Below are 23,213 nucleotides of genomic sequence, written 5' to 3'. Positions count from 1 at the left end.
TGTCATGTACCGCTCTGAACATTCAGAAAAAAGTAATGTGACAGCATAATGCTTCCACTGTTCTGTGCTCTACTGATAAAAGCTTTTTGGCAAAATGCAGGCTTGCTTTTCATAAGAAAATGCCCATTATTCATACCCAAAAGGTTTTCTGATACTGTACAATTTCCAGTGAAATTTTGCTTGAGAAAAACATCCACACTCATAGCCTACTTAATAAAATCTACATTGTTTGGAAATAGCTTTTTTGTTTTCTTCCTGGGATATATTGAAAGGTCTGCAAAACTTTTGTGCTTTTGTTTTCTGTATGAAGTGATATGGATGCCTATGGCATTAATTGTAAACATAAATGTGAAATATTGAGATTATGTTAAATCTGAATATGTAATAGAATTTGGGACTTTAGGAGAACGTCTGCAACATTATTGCAAAATTAGACATTCTTATTTTAAATTTTAGAAGGATAGCTAAATCTAAAACCTAAATAAAAACAGTCCAGTTCTATAGGAGGATGTTGTAAATGAGCTTACAGACCACATAATTATACTGTCTAATCAAACAGTAAAGGAACTGCTGGGACTTTATTTTTATTAATAGAGAGAATGCAATACCATTAATCCATTTTACAGCAGGGTTTATCTCTTTAATTATTGTGAGCAGCTAGTTAAATGCAATGACAGGTCTAATAAATAGAGAATCTGTAAGCATCGTGAACAGGATTATCATGACATATTTATCTTAGTTTCTTTTTAAAATTAAAAATCTCTAAAAGGTCTGAAAAACCTCCTAACTGACTTTTATGGAGTTCCTATAATACTATTTATATAAGAAAAGTTTCCATGTTCATTCACTGATGTAGGTCTGCAAAATACTGTTTAAAGATTTTTCTGTTTAATAAGATTTATGAGACAATATGTTTTGGAAGAGTGCCACACTTCTACAAATGTGGGACTGGGAAGTGCTGACAAGATTGAGAAAGGCAACTCAAACCCAACCTTATTTATCACAAGAAAACACTGGAGAAAATCTGAAGAAAAAGTAATTATAATTTCCAAAGCACATCAAGGCCTAGCATGTGTTAAATTTACAGTGTTATAAGGGCTGCTACCGAAAAACACATTGAGGCTTAAGGTAGCATTTATTCCACTACCAATGAAAGGAAAATTTGGATTGTTTCTTAAGACACCTAAAACTGGTAGTTTAAAATAATTTTTAAGCCTTCTGCTAGTAGAAATCTGTTGGAGTTTAATGAAGCATGCATAAAAAGCTTGCAAAATCAAATAATTATTTTTTTTAGAAGTTATGTGTTTTCCTTTTAGAATACTTAATGTAATTTTAAAATCATTCTGGCATGTGCCAAATTTATAATTTGGAGCTTGGAAGAGGCTACCAAACATTTCAACAGAAACCAACTATCTTCATCAAGCTGATTCTTGGTATATAACAAGATGAAAGGATGAGGGAAGGAAAGGTTCTTCCCAACGAAGTTTAGGGCTAAGTCACAAGTTCCAGGATATGTAGCTATGGATATAGTAAGAGACAGCTTGGTAGTCATGTTGTTTGAGAAATACTTGTGTAATGAATCCTTCTGTGCGTGGGAGAGCTGTTGTGTCTTGCAAGTCCCAGAGTCCTACCTTGCTGACACCAGTTGCTTGGCTCAGCTGCCTTAGAATTTTTCAGGACTGAAATGTTTCTGAAGAGCATTGCAAATGAACTAAGTGCATTTAAAGCATGAATTGTGCATCACTGGTGACAGCAGTAAAATATCCTTCGTGAACTGTTAATCCATGCATTTTTATTACATGTATGAGGTATTCGTGTATTTCCAAATTACTCTGTCTTCATAACTGAAGTTGTTCAATGGCTTTGTAATGAAATTTTGAATATATGGTGAACTAAAAAAAAAATAAAAATCAATGCAGATACTCTTCACTTAGAAAACACTCATTTTGTTTTTTCGTGCCATTATACCAAAACATTGGAAAACATATGTGCTCTTTAAACTAATGTAACTCCTCTGTGTTCTGTGAGATTCATGCCACCTAAAATTCTAATGTGTGATGACTAACACTATTATTGACATCAGCATTATATTGTAGAGTGATTGGGATTAGGAAACAGTTGCCTTCAGTCTTACAGTACAAAGGGAGATTCATCTTTACTTGTTTTGCATCAATTAAATGTTGAAAATGAATACCTGCATCATCATTAGAATAGGACTCATAAGACAAATCTGTAGGAAGCTGCCTAGCCTAGTGACTTGACTGCTATATACTTGCAAGTGTGTTTCTTTCCTAGCATTACAGGTAAACCTTTGAAAAAGTTTGATCAAATGGTGCATTCTAAACTTAAACTGCAGCTGTGCATTAATAAAATTCTTCACAATGGGAGCTATACAGCTATGGGTAGTATATTTTGTAGATGAAAGGCAAGGTGAGGGAGAGTTCCACCTCCTAATGATGGTAGTCCTCAGTTCACCTTTTTGGCATGCCTGTTTGAGTGAAGGGAGTTGAATGGCAGGAAAAAAACCCCTCAACCAAACATCAAGAAATAAAACCAGAAAGGATCAGGCTCAATTTAGAGCACAAGTGTCAAGGGACCTAAGTGAAGGAAGCCTATGGGGGCAAAGTTTGTATTTCACATGCCTGGCGCTAAGATTAGAGGGAATGCTAAAGAGGTTAAAGAGCACAACTAGAACATGAAAGTGGATGGTGGGCATCCATGAGCCATTACAGGAACAGGTGGAGAGAGCAGAGAAGTGCCTATGCTTGGTCAGAGCTGGAGGCAGCTGGAAATGAATGGAAAGATGAATGGTAAAGCAGATTAAAAGGTATAGGTTTTATTGCTGTAATCTTTGCGCTTGTATTTATGTATCCTTGAGATAAATGAAACACTGAGTACTGGTGTTTAAAAAAAAAATTGCATCTCTTAGCTTGGCAGCTTTCATAGGCTTCTGAAGAAAAGGGACTCTAGGAGCACAATGCAGCTAGACTTGTGAGGTTAAGGTAATTATTAATGGAAAAGAATCACAGCCTGGATTTTCAGCCTTAAAATGTTAGGATAGTCTGGTGTGATAAGAGGAGGTAAGTCACTGGAGTAAAAGCCAGAAATCCTTCTCTCAAAGGAATTATTCCTATGATTAAATTGTATGTTGTCAGATTTGGGGGGCTCACATCAAGTATAATCAAATATGTATCTGCGTGTCAAGCTATTCTGCCTCTGAATGAAATTAATTAATTCCTCCTACTGCAAAAATAATTTCAATCCATGTCAGACAACTAGATAGTATAAATGAAGTTGTGAAAGTTTAGTAAATTTTAATGTCATTTCTGTAATCATATTTGTGGTGCAGGTGCCAAGATCTCTGTTTCAATAGATCAGAATCTAGCAGAATACCTGTGATTGAGTAAGCAACTCCAACTCTATTAACACAAAATAGATTTTATTTTGATGAATCCTCTTTGAGAGTTATTGTTGTCATTTCATGAGATCATTTTGGTAAGGTTTATTTCTTTGTTCTGTAAGAATATCTTACTCTGCTGTTTTGTGTTCATTTAATGATCCTCCCATTTGAACTTTAGTAAAGGTTTTCCAGAGAAGAGTCTGAGGTTAACTATTCTGGATTAAAATTTAAACTAAATACAGCTGATGTGACCTCACAATAAGAATCACAGTGAATGAAAAGCCTAATCAAGTATTTAAATACTAGTGCATTTTGAAAACAAGAGTAAAAAACAGGTATTTTGTGGCAAAGCATACTTTAAATTACTCCCTGGATTAACTGCACATTAAATCCAATTCACCATAATACCAATGCCTTGCTTTAATACCTGATCTAGAATCTACAGGAGGAAAATTATTATGTTGCTTTTTACTTACATTTTTTCTTCATTTAAAATACATTAATGTGTATCCACGAGTAGAACATTAGCAGGTTTTTAAGATCTATTCTGATATATGCAGAGTTAGAATCACATTTGTCAGGCAGCAAAATTCAAAGATAATAAAAACTGAAGATTAATTATACAAACTACTTATACTGCTTTGTTCTCCGAACAGTTAAGCCATGGATTGTATCTTTTTATTTTGGGTGCACATATGCCTGCTTTTTTGTTACTGTTAGCTATTCCTGCATATCTCACTTTAATTGAATGTTACTGAGCCTTGAGCAAGTTTCTTCATAAAAATATGAAGTATTAGTGTAGTTACTGTATTAAATGTCAGTGTCTATACTCTGTCTTGTTCACATTTCATTCATGTTCCTCGGCTTTTTATTTTAGAGGAGATGTTTTACCTAACTTTCTTGCATGTTCCCAGTTAATCAATCAGGCATTTCATCACAGGTTTTCTAAAAAGGAAGGAAATCCAAATTTTAACAACTTTTGCATTTGCCTTATACGTTAAAAAGATAGATTTAGATTTCTTCATTGCTTGGTCTTATTCCCCAACATCATGGGGAGTGTGCCCTTTTTACTTCAATGTGTATATATTTTTTTAATAGATGAAATTACTTTTAATAACTTCAGCACTACCAAGTTTTTAATAAGCTGGACCAAAGTTTTCAGCTATGTTTTCAATTACCTTTCATTTGAGTGTTTTGCAATTGATTTTCTTTTCTGTATTTTTTTTAGGTGTATCCTCTCAATGGTAAGAAATGTGGGGTTTTTTTCCTCTTTCTTTGTGTTACTTCACAAAATGGAAATCTCTGGATAATGTTGATGCTGAAATCTCTCGAACGGTTTTCTGAATTATGTCCATGAATCTTTAAATAAATTCAAATATCGTATAGAGTCCACAAGTGCTTACAATTGAACTTTTAGTCATCAATAATCATGAAATATGGCATTAAGAAAACCTCAAAACCCACAGAAATAATGAGCTGGGATATATATAAAATGGCTTAGAAGGCTCACTTCCTAGTATGGTCAAATGGAGTGTTATTGAACACTGCAGAGCAGATAGCCAGCCAGGGTCCTTACGCTGCTGTTCAAGCCATATAAGCACAGAGACAGTCTTCAGCAGTTGCTGTCATTTGCTGAACTAGGAGAGGGTGTTGGCTGCCCAAAAAGGTGATATCCATCTGATTCATTGTCATTTGCACATTATCTTTCCAGAGTGAAATTGTGCTCTGACATGACTATTCTCAATCTGTTACGGCAATAAAATCTTAGAGACCTTTTATGCCAATGATCACAATCAAAGAGGCTGTAAACACTCTCATTAACTCTGAGCTCTTATTTTTGAGGTTTGCTTGATTAAGGCATACATGCAAAACCACATTCTCCAGAACTAAACTGTTAATTAGCATTGCACTTAGTCTCCCTTTCTCCATTATCCATTCAAGAATATCCTGCATTGCATATTCAAGACATCATGTTGATATCTGCAGGTGAAAGCAATATATTGGTAGGAGACTACTGAACAAGACACTTTCTCATTTGCATTAATTTTAGGAAATTTAACTGCTGTATACTTTGCTATAGAATTTCTCTGTGGTCTTTATTCAGGTAAACACTCCCTTGTGATCACTGCTGGGACTGTTCACTACTGTAATAAAACTGGCTTGTTTTCTGTGGGTGAACTGCCGGCTTCCTTCTCTGAGGAATGTTACTTCAGATTAAAGTGAATAACTTGATTTCAAAACTGAGAATTCCAATTAAAAATATGCTGCGGTAAAGGATATGAAAAGCAAGAGAAAACAAAACAATGTATTGTTTGAGAATATGACAAGCAAATCATAGTATGTAGTTACACTTGCTAACAAACTGGTTTACTGCCTATTTTGTTTTTTTATACACACAGAGTTCTTCCTCAGTAAGTGTGTCAACAAACATTATCTTGTAACATTGAATCAAGAACTTACTAGTTTTCTATTTTGAAAGGAAAATGTAGCCAGGTTCTTGAAAGGAATGTCAAGGCTTTGCAGAGAAACTGAAGACTAGTGATTCATTCCGTAGACGTATGAAAAACGAAGCAAAATTTGGCAGTTATGTTAGTCATGACCATAAGAGAGCTGAACTTTCCAGGCTGGATTTCACATCCCTGCAGAAGTACATTTAGGGATGTTGTACTGTCATCACTTTGAAGAAGTCAGATTTTAATTTCTGAGTCCTAGAAAGGGACAGACATCAAGGACAGAATTTTATGCTATTGAAGCTGGGTTTGAAGTTTTCTTATAAACAAATGCTTTCTAGAAGCCCAGTAATTTCCCAGCTAAAATCACTTTCTTGTATTGTGTGTATAACAAACAGAACATTTTGAAGCATTTCCACAAGTAGTTAAATATAACCCAATGAATTTAGTTATGTGATTAATTTTGAGATCAGTGTGGGCCTTTTTTAGAAAGTAATGGGGCAGCATATCACTTAGCAACTAAGAAAGATGTCCGTTGTGTTGGACAGAAATTCTGAGAACTATTTTAAGTTGGTTGTTGTTTTTTTCCCAAAAGTATATGAGAGGTGCTTTATAAGGCACAATCCATGTACTTTGCCTTAGGATAGGATGCTGGATCTGATGCTCTAGTTAGCAGCACTACTTGTACAATGATGTCGGTCCTTAGTACTGAGTGATAACTAATTAAAGAACATTCTTTCTACAAGAAAGTTTGCAGCCTTGTAGGAGAAACTCTTATGTTTAGGGTGAGTTATGGCAAAGAAAACTGCAGCAACTAAGAAATGACCTCTAATCCAGTTTATCTTCCCAGGCCTAAAAGTCCTGAACCCTCTATTATTGACATGCCAGGCCCTTTACAGGCTGAGGAAAATGGCAGCTACATACCAGCATTGACTACAAATGATTTTTTATTTGGTTTGCTACAATTCCTGTCACAAGTGTTTCCAGAACACCAATATGCATATACACCATATATGCTAGATAATGGAATTAACATAATATTGTTCAAGAATTACTTTTTTGGAAATATTCTTCCCGATGAGCTTTGGGGACTTTTTTTCTGTTTACTTCTACTAATCCTGAAGTATTCAAAGATGGAGCTATTCAAGGACAGAGAATTTCAGTTTCTTATCTCACCTTAACTCAAATTTAATTTCGTGTGTAGACAAATCCTAAATCAAGGTCTCATGTGTCAATAAGAATAGCCATGTTACATCTCATCCTATTTATGACCATTCTTAAAGAATATAAGGAAAAAGTTCACCTGCTTTATTCTTTCTTCTTTAAAACATTTCTACAGTTCTCAAGTGTGTTTAAGCTACTCTAATGTTCTACTTCTTATTACCAAGACCTACTTTGAAGTACTTTATTTGGCAATTCTTCAGCGGAACATTTATTTTTAACAATTCCAAATGTCAGAAGTTAGTTTCACACATAGAGTGCTGAATTCTAGCATCTCCTAATTTTTTTTTTTTTACATTTTAATTGCAGTATTGCGGTTTTAAATAAAAACCCTATTCATAGTTTTACAATGTTATATACATTACATGTACTATATCCTTTCTTCAGAACCACTCAGATGGTAATGATTTTACAGCAAAATTGTACTGTAATTACTACAGCTGTTGTGCTAAAGCATTTATGTCTTGCTCTGTCTTTTGAATCAAAACTTCTTTTAGTGAAAATAGATTTTTCGAAGATGTTAATTATTCAGTAAAAGTACATCTGAATTAAGGTGATGGTATTTTTTCTACAACATTTTAGGCAGACTAACATAACAAATTATTTTAATATTTTGTGCAATAGTCTATAGTAGTTCATAATGCAAATATTTGGGTTTTTTACATTTCACAGTTTTATCCCCAAAATACAAACCTGTACTTTGTTCCTCAGAACCCAGGATACACATTAGAAACAAAATTTAAGATAAATTTGCTCTGTCATCCCATCTAGAAGGTGTGATTATATATTAAAAGTAAAATTTTAATGCTCTAGTACTTCAAGAATTTAATTATAAGTAGAAAAAGTAGGACTTCTGAATCAAATGATGAGTTACAGCTTGGATCCAAATACAGTTATCTTGGTAGTCATGTTGACCAGTTAGTCCAGCTGAACCAACTACCCTGATTCATCGGATGGCCCCTAATCTAATTGCATGTAGAGAGTCCAGCTGAACTAATGTAAAGTGTCTTGAAGGTAGATGAGATTGTTTTGACTGTACAGGTTGAAGACATTGTTACCCATGCACATGTACTATCAGATAGGAGGCCAGGGGGGCAATAACTTCTTGAAAAAAGAAAAAAATCGTTTGTAAATAAGCACAGAGGATCCAGATTACTTACCAGGATACAGATTCTACAGCTTGATGCATCAAAAAAATCTGTAACTATTAATTAAACTAATTTAACAGTTACCAGAAATATTAAGGCTTGGCCACATTTATGTATGTTGAACTGTGGTACGCAGCAAAGAAATTCTGTCTTGGATCTAATTTTATCTTGGGAAAACAAAAATGTTAATTATATACAGATTATATAGTATTTACTGTAGTTTGATTCCACAGAGAAATAATGGAGCAAACTGGTGTTATTTTAATATTCCTGGTTTTTTTGCTCATGTGTGACTTTTTCAAATAGAGGAAAGGACACTCATGTTGTCATAGTTGATTCTTTGATCACTGGGCAATGATATTATTTTTAGTGTTGAACACTTACCAATCTTCTGTCCTTATCAACTGCAGAAATTGAACCAAAGAGACTTTCAAAAGCAATGACAGCAACATGTTTTCTTAGTATTAGTAGAGAAAATATTTTCAGTACAAAGTTATCAATTCTGGTTAATGCACTTTTAAATCAAAGAACATCCGTTGACTTTTTTATGATAGCTTGTTCTTAAAGTTTCTAAAAGGACTTTGTACCTCTTCACATGCTGTTTTCAAAGGATGAGTACCAGCATTTGTCAACCCACATTTTCTAGTCCCAAGGAGTGAAGGGACTATTCTGCCTTTTAGGAGCTTCTTCGATCACAGTGCTCAAAGCTGCTGTTTGCAGGAAAAATAAAGCTTTTTAAGGAACTATGGGAAATAAGGGCTTATGTGCCTTTTTCTGTGTGCTTATCACATTAGCTCCAACAAGTTAAACATACTGAAGGTCTGCCATCTTCTTCAAGCATGATTTTTGCTGCATGATTTATGGGTTTGCATTTTATTTCCCAGCTTGTTGTTGATAATGGATTCAGCTAGTTTATGATGAAGACTTAGACATCTTGAAGTATTTGGCAAATTCAAGATGAAATAGCTTTAGCTAGAACTCTAAATAATGTATATAGAAGTCATGGGAACCTATCAGATTAAATGCCAATTAAATATTCAGCGAAAGCCATTAGAATAATAATTTGCAATATATAAATCAGCCCTATAGATTTTTATTATTTGTCTCTACTTTCATGAATTGATTGTGAAATGGGAATGTCAGATAATGGACATGGACATTGAGGCAATAGAAACAGTCATAGAATTTAGGATAAGAAAAGACTAGTTGATTACTCGTTAGATCTAACAGAAAACAGATAAAACATCTGAATGTATGTACATACTAAGGAATTTGAAGTTTGAAGATTTTCATTAAGCTTTGACCTGGAAAGAAGTTGAACGGGGACCCAAATTAGTATTGATGGTGGTTCTTTAGTAGAAGTGAGGGAGAAGTTTGAAAGATACTCAAAGCTTGCCTGAGATGGGTTTCATTCTGCAGCTTGGGTGTGAAGAAAGGGAGGTGAGAGAAATTCACATGTGAGAATTCATGATGATGACATATATTAAATCTAATAGTGAAAGTTACTTTCAGGGAAGGATGAGTAACTTGGGGAGGCAAGAGGAACAACAGGGAAGGGCAGCAGCAGCAGGATCCCAGGTGAGCCTCCTTCTCTGGAATGTCTCTCTAGAGCAGCAGGTGGAGATGATGGAGGATGGTGAAACGTTACAGGCCTGCAAATAGAAGACCTTTAGTATTAATGAGGTCAAGGCTTCTCAGGCATTTGCAATTTATTTGATTAGGTTTGTTGAGAATTATGCAAAAATTCAAAAATGCTCTGGAGAGCTTGGATGGATTTATGGTTTCACATGGAAACTGTGTAAAACTCCATGGCATTTTGTGATTCTAGCTAGATGCTAAAGAAAACTTATGAATTTTTACTAAATGTTTTATACATACTTGAACCTGTTACTAAATGAGACACAAAGGATAATATTTATACAGTATTAGATTGGTAAATAATAAATTTATAGGATAAGTAAGGTAAAATGAATTGATGCCTATTAGAGAATGCCTCCCTGAAGGAAAACCACTCCATCTTGCATAAAAATGATCAATATTTCAACAACCAAGGCAATTCTATCACCATGAAAATGCAGAGTTTTATCATTAAGAAAATGTAATTTCCAGTGTTGTTATATAGCTGCACAACTTGTATTTTAATTCTTCAATATGAGATTGAAGTTTTGGTATATCAAAATGTTGGCTGAATTACCAGCACATTCAATATTTATTTTCTAATGACTGAATCATAATTGCAGATCAGCCTGTACCACTCATAGGCTTAAAATAATCATGAAATACATGTGATTCATGAAGCCCTCAGCAGCCATAAGGCTTCCTGTGCATATGCTCAGACACAGCAACGACTGAGAAGTAATTTTATAAAACACATTTCTAGCACTGAAAATGTGATATATCTTGCACTTCTCAGTATCAGAATTTATTGAGAGCACCTCTAATTAGAAGAAATATTAGGTAACTGCATTTTTTATGATTTCAGAGAAGTAAAACACACATCAAGATCTGAGTCAAGAGCTGTCAGTTCTAACCCTTACTCCCCACTGATATGCTGGCCTTGTCTTGCCTGGCAAAATGTCCCTAAATGAGCTCGTTTTCCCCTACCATAATGTAAAAAACCTTGGAGTAAAGGTTAGCCATTTTGAAGCCATGACAGTTGGCCACTTGGTAACTGCAGGTAGGAGCAGGGAAACAGGAGTGGCAACCCAATGAGAACAGTCCTGAATCTTTACTACCATATTATGTATGTTTTTCAAGTATCTCTCATCCATTTGTGTGATCAAGTCTAGTGTTTTATAGCCATATTCCAAATACAACTGTATTTGGAATTTTTCATAATCAGTATTTTCTTCCATCTTGCAGAAAACACAAGAATAATCAAAGATTTTTTGTAATCTGTATATTTAATTTTTTACTTGAAAAAGTGAGAGCATGGACTTTGTGCATGGTTGATTTTTCTTACTACATTTTTTTATTCCTTATTTACATTGTTTTAAAGTATTTGTTGGAGGGAATGCTGTGTTTAGGTAAAGATTTATTTTATATATGCATGTTCTTAATAGAAAAGTGTAAAATACAAATGATACCGATTCGCATTAAAAAAAAAATGGATTTTGGGCAATTCATGTGGGGAATTTTAGAATTCAAGTGAATAGTGGTATGTTTAATTTGCTAGGACTTTTTCCAAGATTAGGATTTGCTGTTCCCATTTTGAATTTCTTCATATTCAAATCACAGAATATTCTAAGTTGTAAGGGACCCACAGGCATCACTGAGTTCAACTCTTAAGTGAATGGCCCATAGAGGGATGGAACCCACAACCTTGACGTTATCAGCACCAGGCTCTAACCAACTGAGCTAATACTTTCCTAAATCTCAAGTATGTAGGTATGCAAAACAATTGGTGGAATTGTCCTTTTTTTTGAGTGTTCGTGTTTAAATGAGGACGTAACGTCTGCCTTTGAAAGCTGAGGAACTGCTGGGTGAGGAGTGCTTTCTACAGGTGAAAATTATTCAACTGATTATTAAAAGAATCACTACTGGTAGCAAAACTGGTTTCTGGTTTTAATTCTAAATAGTTTTAGAGGAAAATTCTCCTCTTCCCCAAAGTTTTGAAAAACTAGTGGTATTTAAATTAATTCATCATATTGTCAGAATATGGTTACTCTCCTCTTTAATTTTAATTTCACATTACATATCATCCCATTTTTACCTTGTAATGTTCATTTAGAGAGCCAAATAACTTTTATAATAACGTTTACAATTATCCACTTTATTTTATTATTCAATATTAAATAGTCCAAACAGAACATGAAACACTTGTTTACAGAAAGTAATTTTTTTTTTCTGCTCTTAAACGTTTTCACACATTGTCACGATTGTCACAACTAGGCTTTTCTCAACTAGTTCATGGGAACATAATGATTAATGATTTACAACTTGGAGTTGATTTAACCAACACATAATTTTTTTAACTGGCATCGTGATTGCTGAATAGTAATATTAATAACTATTTCTCTCTAATTAGCATTAGCATGTGTTTATTACTTTCAAAGAGTTACCTGTGTATTCATTGCCCATCTTCAACAGTGACTTTCACTAATTTCAAAATATAGTAGGAAGCAGGGTTAGTTTACAATTTACTTTTTACAGTTTATTTCACTTCCCCTTTAATAGGATCTGTGACAAAAGCCAGCTTTGTTTTTGTACAAAGTTTCCAAAACAGTCTTAAGTGAAGTCCAGATGTGCAAGTTAGAAAGCTGTATTTTTGCAGTGCTTGGTGGTGGGGAGACTGACGTGGCAAATAAAGACAGTTTGGAGAAAACAGATAAATGGTCTTTTTCTCAGGTTCAGAAATTAACTTCAGGCTGAATTTTCCTCTGCTTGTTCTTGAAGGCTCATAAGCTGAACCTTTGACTCTCATTTATAGCAGTGATCACTAGTAATTTATTTTCCCTTGGAAACAGAGGCAGCAACCTTTAAATTTAATCTGAGATTGAAACTGTCCAACTAGTCTGCCTCTCTACTTTAAGATCTCTCTTCTTAAGTAATCCTCTACCCTGCACCTTTCTTTGTTGTCATTTTAGCCTGTGTTTAAGACAATTATTTAGTATTTCCAAAAATTTGTCTCATTGAACTTTGCTTGATTCCATAGAAAAAACCAGTTTTTCGTGAAGACATTGCAAAAAGTGATTTTTGATGTCTGACTCCTTAACTATGTTTTTTTTTTTTTTAATAGTTACAGAAACTGTCATAGGAAGTTTTCTCAAATAACATAAAATCACCAAATCTATCCTCGGTAAATTTAGTACAATCCCAGAAAGTTACATTAGATTTAGGAAAACTTTAATTCAAGCTTGGGAGAATTGCAATGAGGAAATTGGGAACAACTGAGTTGTGATTTTGATATTGTTAATCAGGAACATGCTACTTCATCTCCCAGCAAAAACCTTGTTACCTCTGATTTTCCTGTGTTGCTGGGTGGACCTCAAAGCCTATTGCCCACAGTTGGACTGGCATCAGCTGCACAGAGGTGAGGACCAGGGAAACACAGGTCCTGGTAACCTCACAGATGGCACTGTTAAAGAGAGGCAGGAGCCTGTAAAAGCACGGACACCACAGCACTGTAAGTGATGTTTACCCAAGATGACAGAAGATGGTTCTCCACCCACTGCTTTTATTAATTGCAGATGTCTCTTTCTCCCTTGAAAATTGGGGCTGCTAGTTGTAAGATGCAATTTTCAGGTAACCCGAGAGAAATAATGTTCCTTTTTACTATGCAAATTTCTTTTTTCAATGTTATATAACATTAATTCTGCATACAATTTTCTTTGTACCTTAAAGCAGTTCAAATAGTCAATTTTTCTCTTTTATAAAATAGCCCCTCCAGTTTTTTCTTGTTGCTATTATTTCTTAGTTATTTTTTCTTTTTGTCTATTATTTCTTAGTAGCACAGTTCACAGGCAGGGTAATACAATTAGTTCCAATTTTAAGTAGCATTTCTAATAGTACCTCTAATGTTTATTTTCAATTTATCACACTTAAAGAAAACAAACAGATAAACAAAGTCCTGCCCAATACAACTGGAGCAATAATTCTTTTTTGTTACTTTTCCTTGTCCTTTTTACAAGTTTCTCTGTCCTGTGGAATACTGGGGTATGAGTATTTTAACACTTGTTGCTTTGTCTTATAAATTGACACATTTATTCTTTGCTAAAGTATTTGTTTCATTACTGAAATGTCAGCTCCTAAACTCTGTGGCTATTTCACTTTAGTGTGTAAGATCTTGGGTATATTCAGACCATTCATATACTGTTATAATCTGCTTAATTTTGCTGTGTTGGAAGTCCATTTTTGTAACTTCTGAAGTAGACATTCCAGTCAGATATTGGGAAAATATCTGATGTGGCTGGTTCACCACTGAAACTGGTTGTCCAAAGCGTTTTTGAAATCTGTGCCTTCAGAGCTTGAGCAGAAATATCTCTCAATAATTTTATGTAACTTTGAAGTTATAGCTGTCTTTGAGGTTAACCCTGTTTTGATCAAGACCTTTTATCAGCTGGGGGTCCCTTCTAACCAAAATTATCCCTTGGTTCTATGGTAGATCTGCAGCAGGTCAGCTAAGAACTCTTGAGGACATCTATACAAAGTGTGGATGCATGAGGTCATAAGCTCACTGGTGACACAGATTGTGTCCTTTTGTGATTCTGTAGTATCTTCAGAATCACTTTAACTTTGCTTGAGCAGCTTTTCCAGATCACTCAGTCTGTGACTGTGCTCTGCACTTCTCCTAGAATTTGAGCTATACCTACAGGGCACATTACATCTGTTAGCTGTCACCTATACAGTGAGCTACTGCAACGTCAGAGCAGCTTAAAGGCTCCCCCAGGGACTCCTTTCCTCCTGCAAGCACAAAAGTAATTTCAAATACTTGCCATCTGGTCACTGCTCTGAGAAAGTGTGGAACCACTGGAAATCATAGAATTCGAAGCTGTTTTGAACTAATATTGTTCTACCAGAGCCTGGCCCCCTGCTGTGAAGTGTTACAATTTTTTTTGTGTATTTTTGTATATTTGAAAACACATTTTCAAATTTACTTTGGAAAGTTTGATTCAGAGACGTGCTCAGTCAAACATGGGGGGAACAGTGCAAGTGGCAGAAACACCCTATGGCTATTTGCAAGTAGTGGCAATGATGCTGCCAGACTCACGTGAGCATTTTGGCACTGGTGCTCAGGAGGGGCTGCATGTGTGTTTGTGTGTATGACTGAGGAGCAGACATCCCAGAACAGTAACAGTGTGTGTGTTGGGTACTGAGAGGTGAGTGTCTATGAATAAGCTTCTTCAGTCTATAGGTACCTCTGAAGTGGAAGAAGTTATGTACTGGAACTGTCTCCCATGCATGTGGTTATTTGTGTGTAGGAGATGCGTTCCCAGAGTATTTCATGCACCCACTTCCTTTCTCTGATAAAATGTTTTAACACTACATTTCCCATTCCATGCACTGTGTAAAAGACTGTAAAATAAGGTTGCTAAGAGCCTTGTTTGTTTCATTTTCTATGCTAATTTGAATTAAGGCTTTAGAGAACTGAAGAGGCTCATTTTGAAACTCCATTTGCTAAAATTATCCTTACAGGCTTGAACATAATTGTACTTAGCCAACGAAATATGAAGAAAAACATGAAAGTGGTTTTATGACAGAACAATACTTTCCAAATTTATATTTGTTTTGAATATCACTGCATTTTTGTAAATTATACATTTTAATTAGGTCCAATCAAATATTGGACTCAATAAAAATAATATATGGTGTTTATATATACATATATATAAACAGGTAGCATATTCCAAATTTTCTATATGCTCATTCATAAATCATGACTGTGATCTTTTCTGAAAGTAGTCAGCTTAATGCTGACTCAATTTCAATAAACTTTTTGACTAAAAGCTTGTTTCACAATTTTTTTCATGCACATAAAAAAGTTTATTTAATGAAAGTTATGTTGAAATAATGATGAATTCTTAATTACAGAAATCTTTATTGTACATGATACGAAACTGTAGATTGTTTCTACTGAGAGATGCAGAACAGAAAGAAGGAAAATACCCATTAAGTCACAGCTCTGTACAGTTATCAATAAGGTTTTCATTTCACTCCAGTGCTCTGACCACTCTGTATGATTAAATTGAGAAGTGTCAGAAGTCTCTTCTTGTCAACAGAGAATTTAGGAAAGATTTGATATTCAAGGAGTTTATCTGTACAAGTCTATTGCTACGGAGTCATGAGTTGATACATTACGAAATCCTGTTTGGGCGTATCCATGTTTGTACTGTAAAACAAAGTTCTCAAAACTAAAAGTAACAGCACACTTGGGAAAATCTGAATTTTTCGGGTGACATAGGCACTGCCTAATGGTGAGTTTTTTGTAAACACAGAAACAACAGACTTCCACATTATCTCACACTAATAGGAATACAAATTCTGCAGCAAAAACATACTGGATGCCTAAAAAAAGTTAAAGATATCTAAATGAAGCAAAATAAGTATACAGTGAATATGAAAAAAATATAATTAACCACCTAAGCACAGAAAAATTATAGTAAGACAATATGCAAACTTTTATTTTTTATTTAAAACAAAATTAGAGACTCAGGCATAGTAGTAATGTCAGAAATGAATAGGAAAGTGCTCTGATGGTGGTTAATGAGTCCCCTCTGACTTTCTGGAATGCATATGCCTTTTCTTAATAGATCTTACAAATTTAGCAAGTTATAAAAACATACAACCAGTCATTGTTGTGTCCATTCTAAAACTAGAAAAACTAAACTAGCCTTAAGACAAGAGATGGAGTGATGGTCTCTTGCCTCTGCATTGGCTGTTGTGCTGGTTCCAATATTTCAAACAGAAAATGAAGTCAATCAAGTTTGATAAAAGTATCACACTGATTTTTTTTTTTTTTTCCCCACAGATTAAGATGCTTGGTAAAGCAGCTGGAGAAGGGTGACATTAATGTGGTGGATTTAAAAAAGAATATTGAATATGCAGCATCTGTTCTGGAAGCTGTTTATATTGATGAAACCAGGTAAGTGAAAGGGAAAAACCAAAAAGGAAAAGATGTTGTGAACTGCATTTTAGAAATTTGGTTTTTGCATGCAATTGTAACTGACATGAGCTGAAGGTCTGTGCACATCAGAAGAAGCTTATGTGGCTCTTAGATCTTTTAGTCACAAGGTTAAAGCAAGTAAGTTTCAAAGGTCAGATGTAATTGTTGCCTGGGGAGAAATGCTCAAAGAAATGAGTCAGAATGCTATAATCTGGTCAGTAAATACATACATTCTTGAAAAGCTGTGATTTATTTTATATTGTTTCATGCTTTGTTTATGATCATTTTTACTGCCAGTATGAATGGTAATCATCTATATCATGGGTTGACCTCAATTAAATTAGAAATCCTAAGTATTTGGCTTCTTGAAAAAATTTCAAGATATGTACTATATTGAAGTTAAATAGCTAACTTACAGCATTTCTTTCTGCTTGCTGATCTCTTCAAGTTTTTTTTCTAAGCAGAAAGGTCTTGTAAAGATGTCTGCCAAAACTGCAATACTGTTGGAGTGTGCAGTGTATGTCTCAGTTCTATACTGCATTTAAGACTTATTTCATGGACCTAACACTGTCTCTCTGTGTTGTGTTCCCAGCCCTCACTCCCCTTGCAAATCTACATAGTTGATATCATGCTTGAAGTACTGCTTCAACATTTTTCTGATTCTTGTGATTTACACACTAAAACTTGCTAGTCCAGAGTTTGGAGCATTTGCTATTGGGGCACTAGAAAGCCTACCCATTTGAAAACAGAAGAATGAAAACAATAGCAAATGAAGCTGGTGCTAGTGATCCATTTTCAGAGATTATATGACAGACTAGGTTGGCAGGATCACTGATACTGGTGTGCTGCTCTTGGAGTGCATGCATATCCAATTCTGTAAAAAGCTGACTAAACAGGCTAAGGTGACATGGAAAACTTTTCTGATCATCCTCCCAGCTGCATGTTCTAGGGGACACTTTCAACTTGATCCCAATTTGAAAAGCAATAGGTACCTCAGTGACTTCCAAAGGCCTCACATGTGTTATGAAGATGAACTGAATGAATTTAAGGTAAATATTTTAAAATATTGGTAATTAATATGCCACTATTGGTATACTTATGTCATTTTTGCTGGTAAAGTTATTCCAGCTTCTTTTATATAAAATCAAGGGTTAATTTGTGAATTTACATTAGTTTGCAGTCATATTTATAGTTCAATTGGTACAGGTCCTTAGGGTGCCAGATTTTTTATCTATCTATCTGTCTATCTGTCTATCTATCTATCTATCTAAATATATTACGTATATTGAAATTATCGACAAACTTCTCTTTTGGCTCATATTACCATAATAGAGGCCATAAAGGAACAAAAGCAGTGTATCATTGAGCCAAGTGCCAGTGGAGGCTGAATTAGCTTGTGTGGTTGCATTTGTCCTTGTTCCCACCAAAGAATACAGGTTCTTTGTCCTGCACAGAGCTACCTCTGTGGGAGTCTGGAACTGAGTTAACTGGTCTCACTAGTAGATTAGAAATAATAGTTTAGATCAGAAGCAAAACGGCCTATTCCTGCTGAGCCTGAACATGTAATTTTATACATCACAAAGTTCAAATGACTTCAGTGAGTTTCTTACATATGATTTGCTGTTCAGTCAGCGTCTGCAACTCACATGAAAATACCCATGCTTTCTATTTTAATCCCATTCTTGAGCCCTGGACTTTGTCCTGATGAATTTACTGACCCATTGCTTAGGTATCCAAGCAGAGGAAGACCACAGCTTCAACCAGCAGTCTAAAATTTAATCCTGTCTGCGGTGGTCTCTTCTTTCTCACCTTTCTAGGAGACAGACTTCAATATCAGCTGAGGGAAAGCTCTCTTAAATATCTCTACAGACAGAATAGGAATAGCAACAGAGGGTTCATTATAAGCATCCTAACTCATGTTTCTGTTATGATGCATATCCTGTTACACAGGATAATAAATGCTCCCGCCAATGGTTGCTCACCTATTTCAAAAGGACCTTCTGCAATTCTTCACAGCAACAGAGATGAAAAAAGCAAAAAGACAAGTCAAAACTAAAGTCAATAAAGAGACCTAAGTATCACATATCTCACTGAGGATGTTCAATACTGTAGCCAAGGATCAAGGAAGAGCCCAGTCTGTTCCACAGCTCTGGGAAACCATTTGTGCTACTTAAAAATTAAATCTCAGGCACTGTTCTGGAAAAAAACACTTCTCTTTATAAGCCTGAGTTTTTTCCAGTGATCAGTTCCAATTTCTTACAGTAGAAGACACCCATTTTTCCCCCTGTATACTGTTACTTTGAGTTTCTTGAAATCCTGTATCATACTATAAAGTTGTGTATGCACATAGAAGTACATGCAAACGCGTAAGCTGATGGCATATTGAATCTTTATTTATAGTGCAACAATCAGCTGGAAGTAGCTGTAGAATTCACACCCTTTAGCAGAGGATGAAACATTTTTTTCAGGTCCTCTGACTCCCTTTGTCTGCTGCCATGTTTTTCTACGCTATAGTCATTTATCTGAGCATTTTTTATAACTATGTACATATACTTGTTTCCGTACTTGAGCTTTCTAAAACTGTATATAGCTGGGTTGGAGAAAAGGCAGAGAAACAACACAACGGATTCTATTTATGAAGTCCAGAGAAGAAGAGAATAGTGTTCTTAGAAACAGGGATAGGCAGCAGGGATAACCTTCCAAAATGAGGAAAAATTGTTTTGGGCCAGTGGCTGTCAATATCCCATATAAAAGGTTCTGAGTTGACGGAAAGCTGGAAAGCACAGACATCAGGTACCAGAGAAGTGCTGCTTTCCCGTGAGCTTCATTATCTGTGGCCCCATGTCACTTAATAAGCTTGTTTAACAGGTCCTTTTCAGGACTGCTGCATCTGTCAGTGCTGAATAATTGTAAGGTGCACTAAACGCTCCCATGAAAGAGATCTAACACTTTGGTAGCTGAAGCAGAGGTTTATTGTCAGCTGAAAAATAACCGGTGAAACTCTCACAGTTCCAGCCCCTCAGCGGATCTGCTCTGTGGAAGAAGTTCAAACTTAATAGGTGTTATAAATAATTCTGACAAATCTTGAAGAATTTTCTCTGTTAGTACCTTCCACTTGGCTCAAGGCAATGGAAGAAGGATATTTAGATTCAGACAGGAAATAAATACAGCCTGATAATTCAGTCATGACAGCTGTTCCGTTCCTTGTAAACACAACTCTTCATTCATGCTAAGTAAGAAGAAAATAAATCTAATAAAATCTAGATGGAAATTACAAGATTTTAAAAATGTATGTATTCCAAAGATAAATTAAAAAAAAAAAAAATTCTTGTGGAGAATACTTTTAGGTTGTTCTGAGTAAAATCAGAATATTTTATTCCAATTATGTCTTATTTTTTAATGCTTTAATGTTTTAGAAAATACACTTGATTTCAGGAGGATTTTTATCTGAGCAGTTTAAGTTCCATATGGGGCTTTTAGTTTGTTTCAGGCTGTATAATGCCCTTCTAGAAAACCTTTAACCCCTTGGGAACTTTTGACTTAGATGAGACTGTGTTTCAGTAATGTATGAAGTAGCTCTGTTGTATATAGCTGGCAATTGCTTTGAACATCTTTGATTCAACAAGACAAAATAACAAACATAGGTTCATGAAGTGAAGGGAAATGTCATTAAGGGTAAGTGGCATTATAACAATATATGTTTGCATGAGAGCTCTGGAAATAGTGCAGGTATTTCAATGATATTATCATGGCAAACACAGTTCTTCTTGATAAAAAGTTTTTATTTAGAAAAAAAAGTACACACTGTGATATGTATAATGTTAGCTAAAAAGGAGGTCATTAAATCCAAACTTTGCTGTTGTAATGAACACCTTGGACTACACTGAATTCCCAGTGTACTACTCCAGTAATGCTCCAGATATTTCAGATATTTATTTAAATAGGGACAAACATCCTCAAACATCCAAAAAGGAAATAGTTTAAATTGCAAGACAAAGACTTTTGTCGTTTCATGCCACCAAATGTCTGCGTGAGCCTTGAAGTGCACCACAGAAATATTCGTGACAAGGAAGATAGTGAGATAACAGAACTAAACAACTTGTAAAAATGTGGACTGACTATTTAGGCTATAAATCATGCACATGTGTATCTTTGTTGTGTGGAGTCCAAGGAAGAAGATTCTAAGGAGCAAATACTTGACTGGATACTGGTGCTCAGAGAGCTCTGTGTTGTGGAGGTGTGAATGGAGCTTAGCAAGAGGCCAACAACTAAATGAAATTCTGCTGTTTCCGGGAGCTGTTGAGGTGAGGAGTCAGTATAGCCTGCTATTGGCCAGCTCTCAGTTTTGGTTATGTTTGCAAGCTGGAGAAGGCTGTTCCCTGGTATTTTCAAGTTTTTCAATACTGCAACAGAACCTGAGTTCATGGCGGCTACTCCATATTAGGCTAGGAATTGATATCTCAAAAAATAATAAGCTGGGATACTTATTTGATAACCCTGTGCTTTCTTTCACTCTCTTCAAGGTATCAATATATGTTTAGCAGCTTGTTCTTATTTTAAATGGGAGCAAAAGTCAGTAAAGGCTCCTCCTTTCATGTTTCTTTTAATTTTCATAAGCTGTATTTTATTATCAGTGTTGTGAGGCTCTAAGCTAGCGCTACATAAGTTGCTACTGAGCATCTCACAGCAGGAATCTGTTACTTGGTTTTGCAGGGCCATTCATATTCTATTCTCACCTGTAGCATACGAGATGTAGCGGGTTTTTTAATTCACATAGTTTCACTGACTGTAAGGCTCTGGTTATGGAAGAAATTGTGCCAGTGCAGACACTGTTATCTACTGAGATTAACCAGCAGAGATTATCACACTGCAAATCTCTTAGATGGTGAAAGGATTGAGAAAGTTAAATTCTTTTACATCAAAGAGACGTAGATATTTTTTAAAGCTTTTAAAAAATATATTTTTAGTCTTCCTACCTGAACAGTGGGGCCTTCAGTTAATGATGCAATTTATTTTGAGGGATCTAGAAAATATTTCTCCTCAAAATTACTGGTTTTGGCAAAATCTATGAATATTAAAGAAAATATTCTGCCTAATGATACAAGGATAAAACAGGCGGAATGGGATGCCCTATTTGGTAGTAATTTGCCAGATGTAAAATATGGTCTGTACGATTCCTCTCTGAGATGACTTAGTTGAGGAGAGATTTGAAGTGGCAATTATTTAAGCATGAAGTAAAATTATAATCTTGAATATTCAGTCAAGTTTGCTGTGAGTGTGTATTGCTGTCCTCCACAGCCAGCCTGCGGTTAAATGTACTTTGCCTGAAGTTGTCAGTAACAAATGTACCATTTGAAGTAAACCATTCAGTTTATCCATTAGGGGCACCTACAATTGATGCTTTTTTAAAAGCTGTTATTGAGAAAAAGCTTATTGTGTTGAGATTAGTACCGTGTATTTCACCCTTATAAAAGCTTAAAATAAGCCTTTGAAATCTTTAGTATTAAGCTAAAGGTTTGGGGTTTTTTTCTGAGGAAAGCTTACAACAGTATTAAAGTTATACAAAAAAATACACTTAAAATCGCTGAAAATCTATTAAATTCTGACTAAAACTCCTCAGCTCACTTAGCATATTTAATAAATGGAGGGCATGCCTTTTCTGTCTCAAAGTTACTGCTGTTATTTTAGTTCTGAATCATGCCCCGAGTTAGTCTCAGCCCTATTGAACTCCAAGAGTACCGCGTTAAAGCAGCCGAATAAAAAAAAAAAACAGAAAAGAAGAGAAAAGTAAAAGTAAATACATTGGCTCATAGCTGTACTCCTGAAAAGTGATATTGTTTTTAGGCATGAGTATCCTGACCTAAAACTAAAAATGTTGTTTGTCTTTGGTATATACCTCTGTATTTCCAAATAGGCAGTACATGTCAACAAGTGAACATTTCCAGTAACAATGGTCCTTCCTACATTACTTGTCTTCTGTTGTAATACCTATATTTCATCCAGACTATTTTCCATTTATTTAATTGATTGGTAATTCTTCATATGAGGACAATTCTTCTAAGAATGTGCTAATTTTATGGGTACAACATGTTGGTAAATTCATAATTTCCTTTAGAAAGACCTCTATGTACTAAAAATGCACCTCATTCATTTTTGAAATTTGCTTATCCTCGGTGGGAGTCAAGAGAGTCTTTTAATTGTAGAAATTGTAATGGACTATAGAGGATGTAAATATTGATTAAATATATTGATTTATGCTCATTCAGGAAGATAGTGAGATAATAGAACTAAACAACTTGTAAAAATGTGGACTGACTATTTAGGCTATAAATTCTTCTGCATTTAAACCTAGAAGAGGACTTTCCTCAATTCGCTCTTAAGGGCTTGATTAA

General features: G+C 35.0%; 1 protein-coding gene across 5 annotated transcripts in view; it reads left to right on the top strand.

Annotated features, from left to right (window-relative positions):
- Positions 1–23,213, top strand: part of PDE1A (phosphodiesterase 1A) — a 151,216-nt gene that overhangs the window by 80,565 nt on the left and 47,438 nt on the right. For all 5 annotated transcript variants that reach the window (XM_051787686.1, XM_051787685.1, XM_051787684.1 and 2 more), the window contains one exon: positions 16,687–16,800. In XM_051787686.1, coding sequence (XP_051643646.1) covers positions 16,687–16,800 — 114 coding nt within the window. The remainder of the gene's footprint in view (positions 1–16,686; positions 16,801–23,213) is intronic.

This window comes from Manacus candei, unplaced genomic scaffold, assembly GCF_025592945.1.
Source record: "Manacus candei isolate 608988 ecotype Guabito, Panama unplaced genomic scaffold, ASM2559294v1 h1tg000023l, whole genome shotgun sequence".
NCBI lineage: Eukaryota > Metazoa > Chordata > Aves > Passeriformes > Pipridae > Manacus > Manacus candei.
The sequence above is the reverse complement of the archived record's forward strand: the minus strand, read 5'-3'. Positions and strand labels throughout refer to the sequence as shown.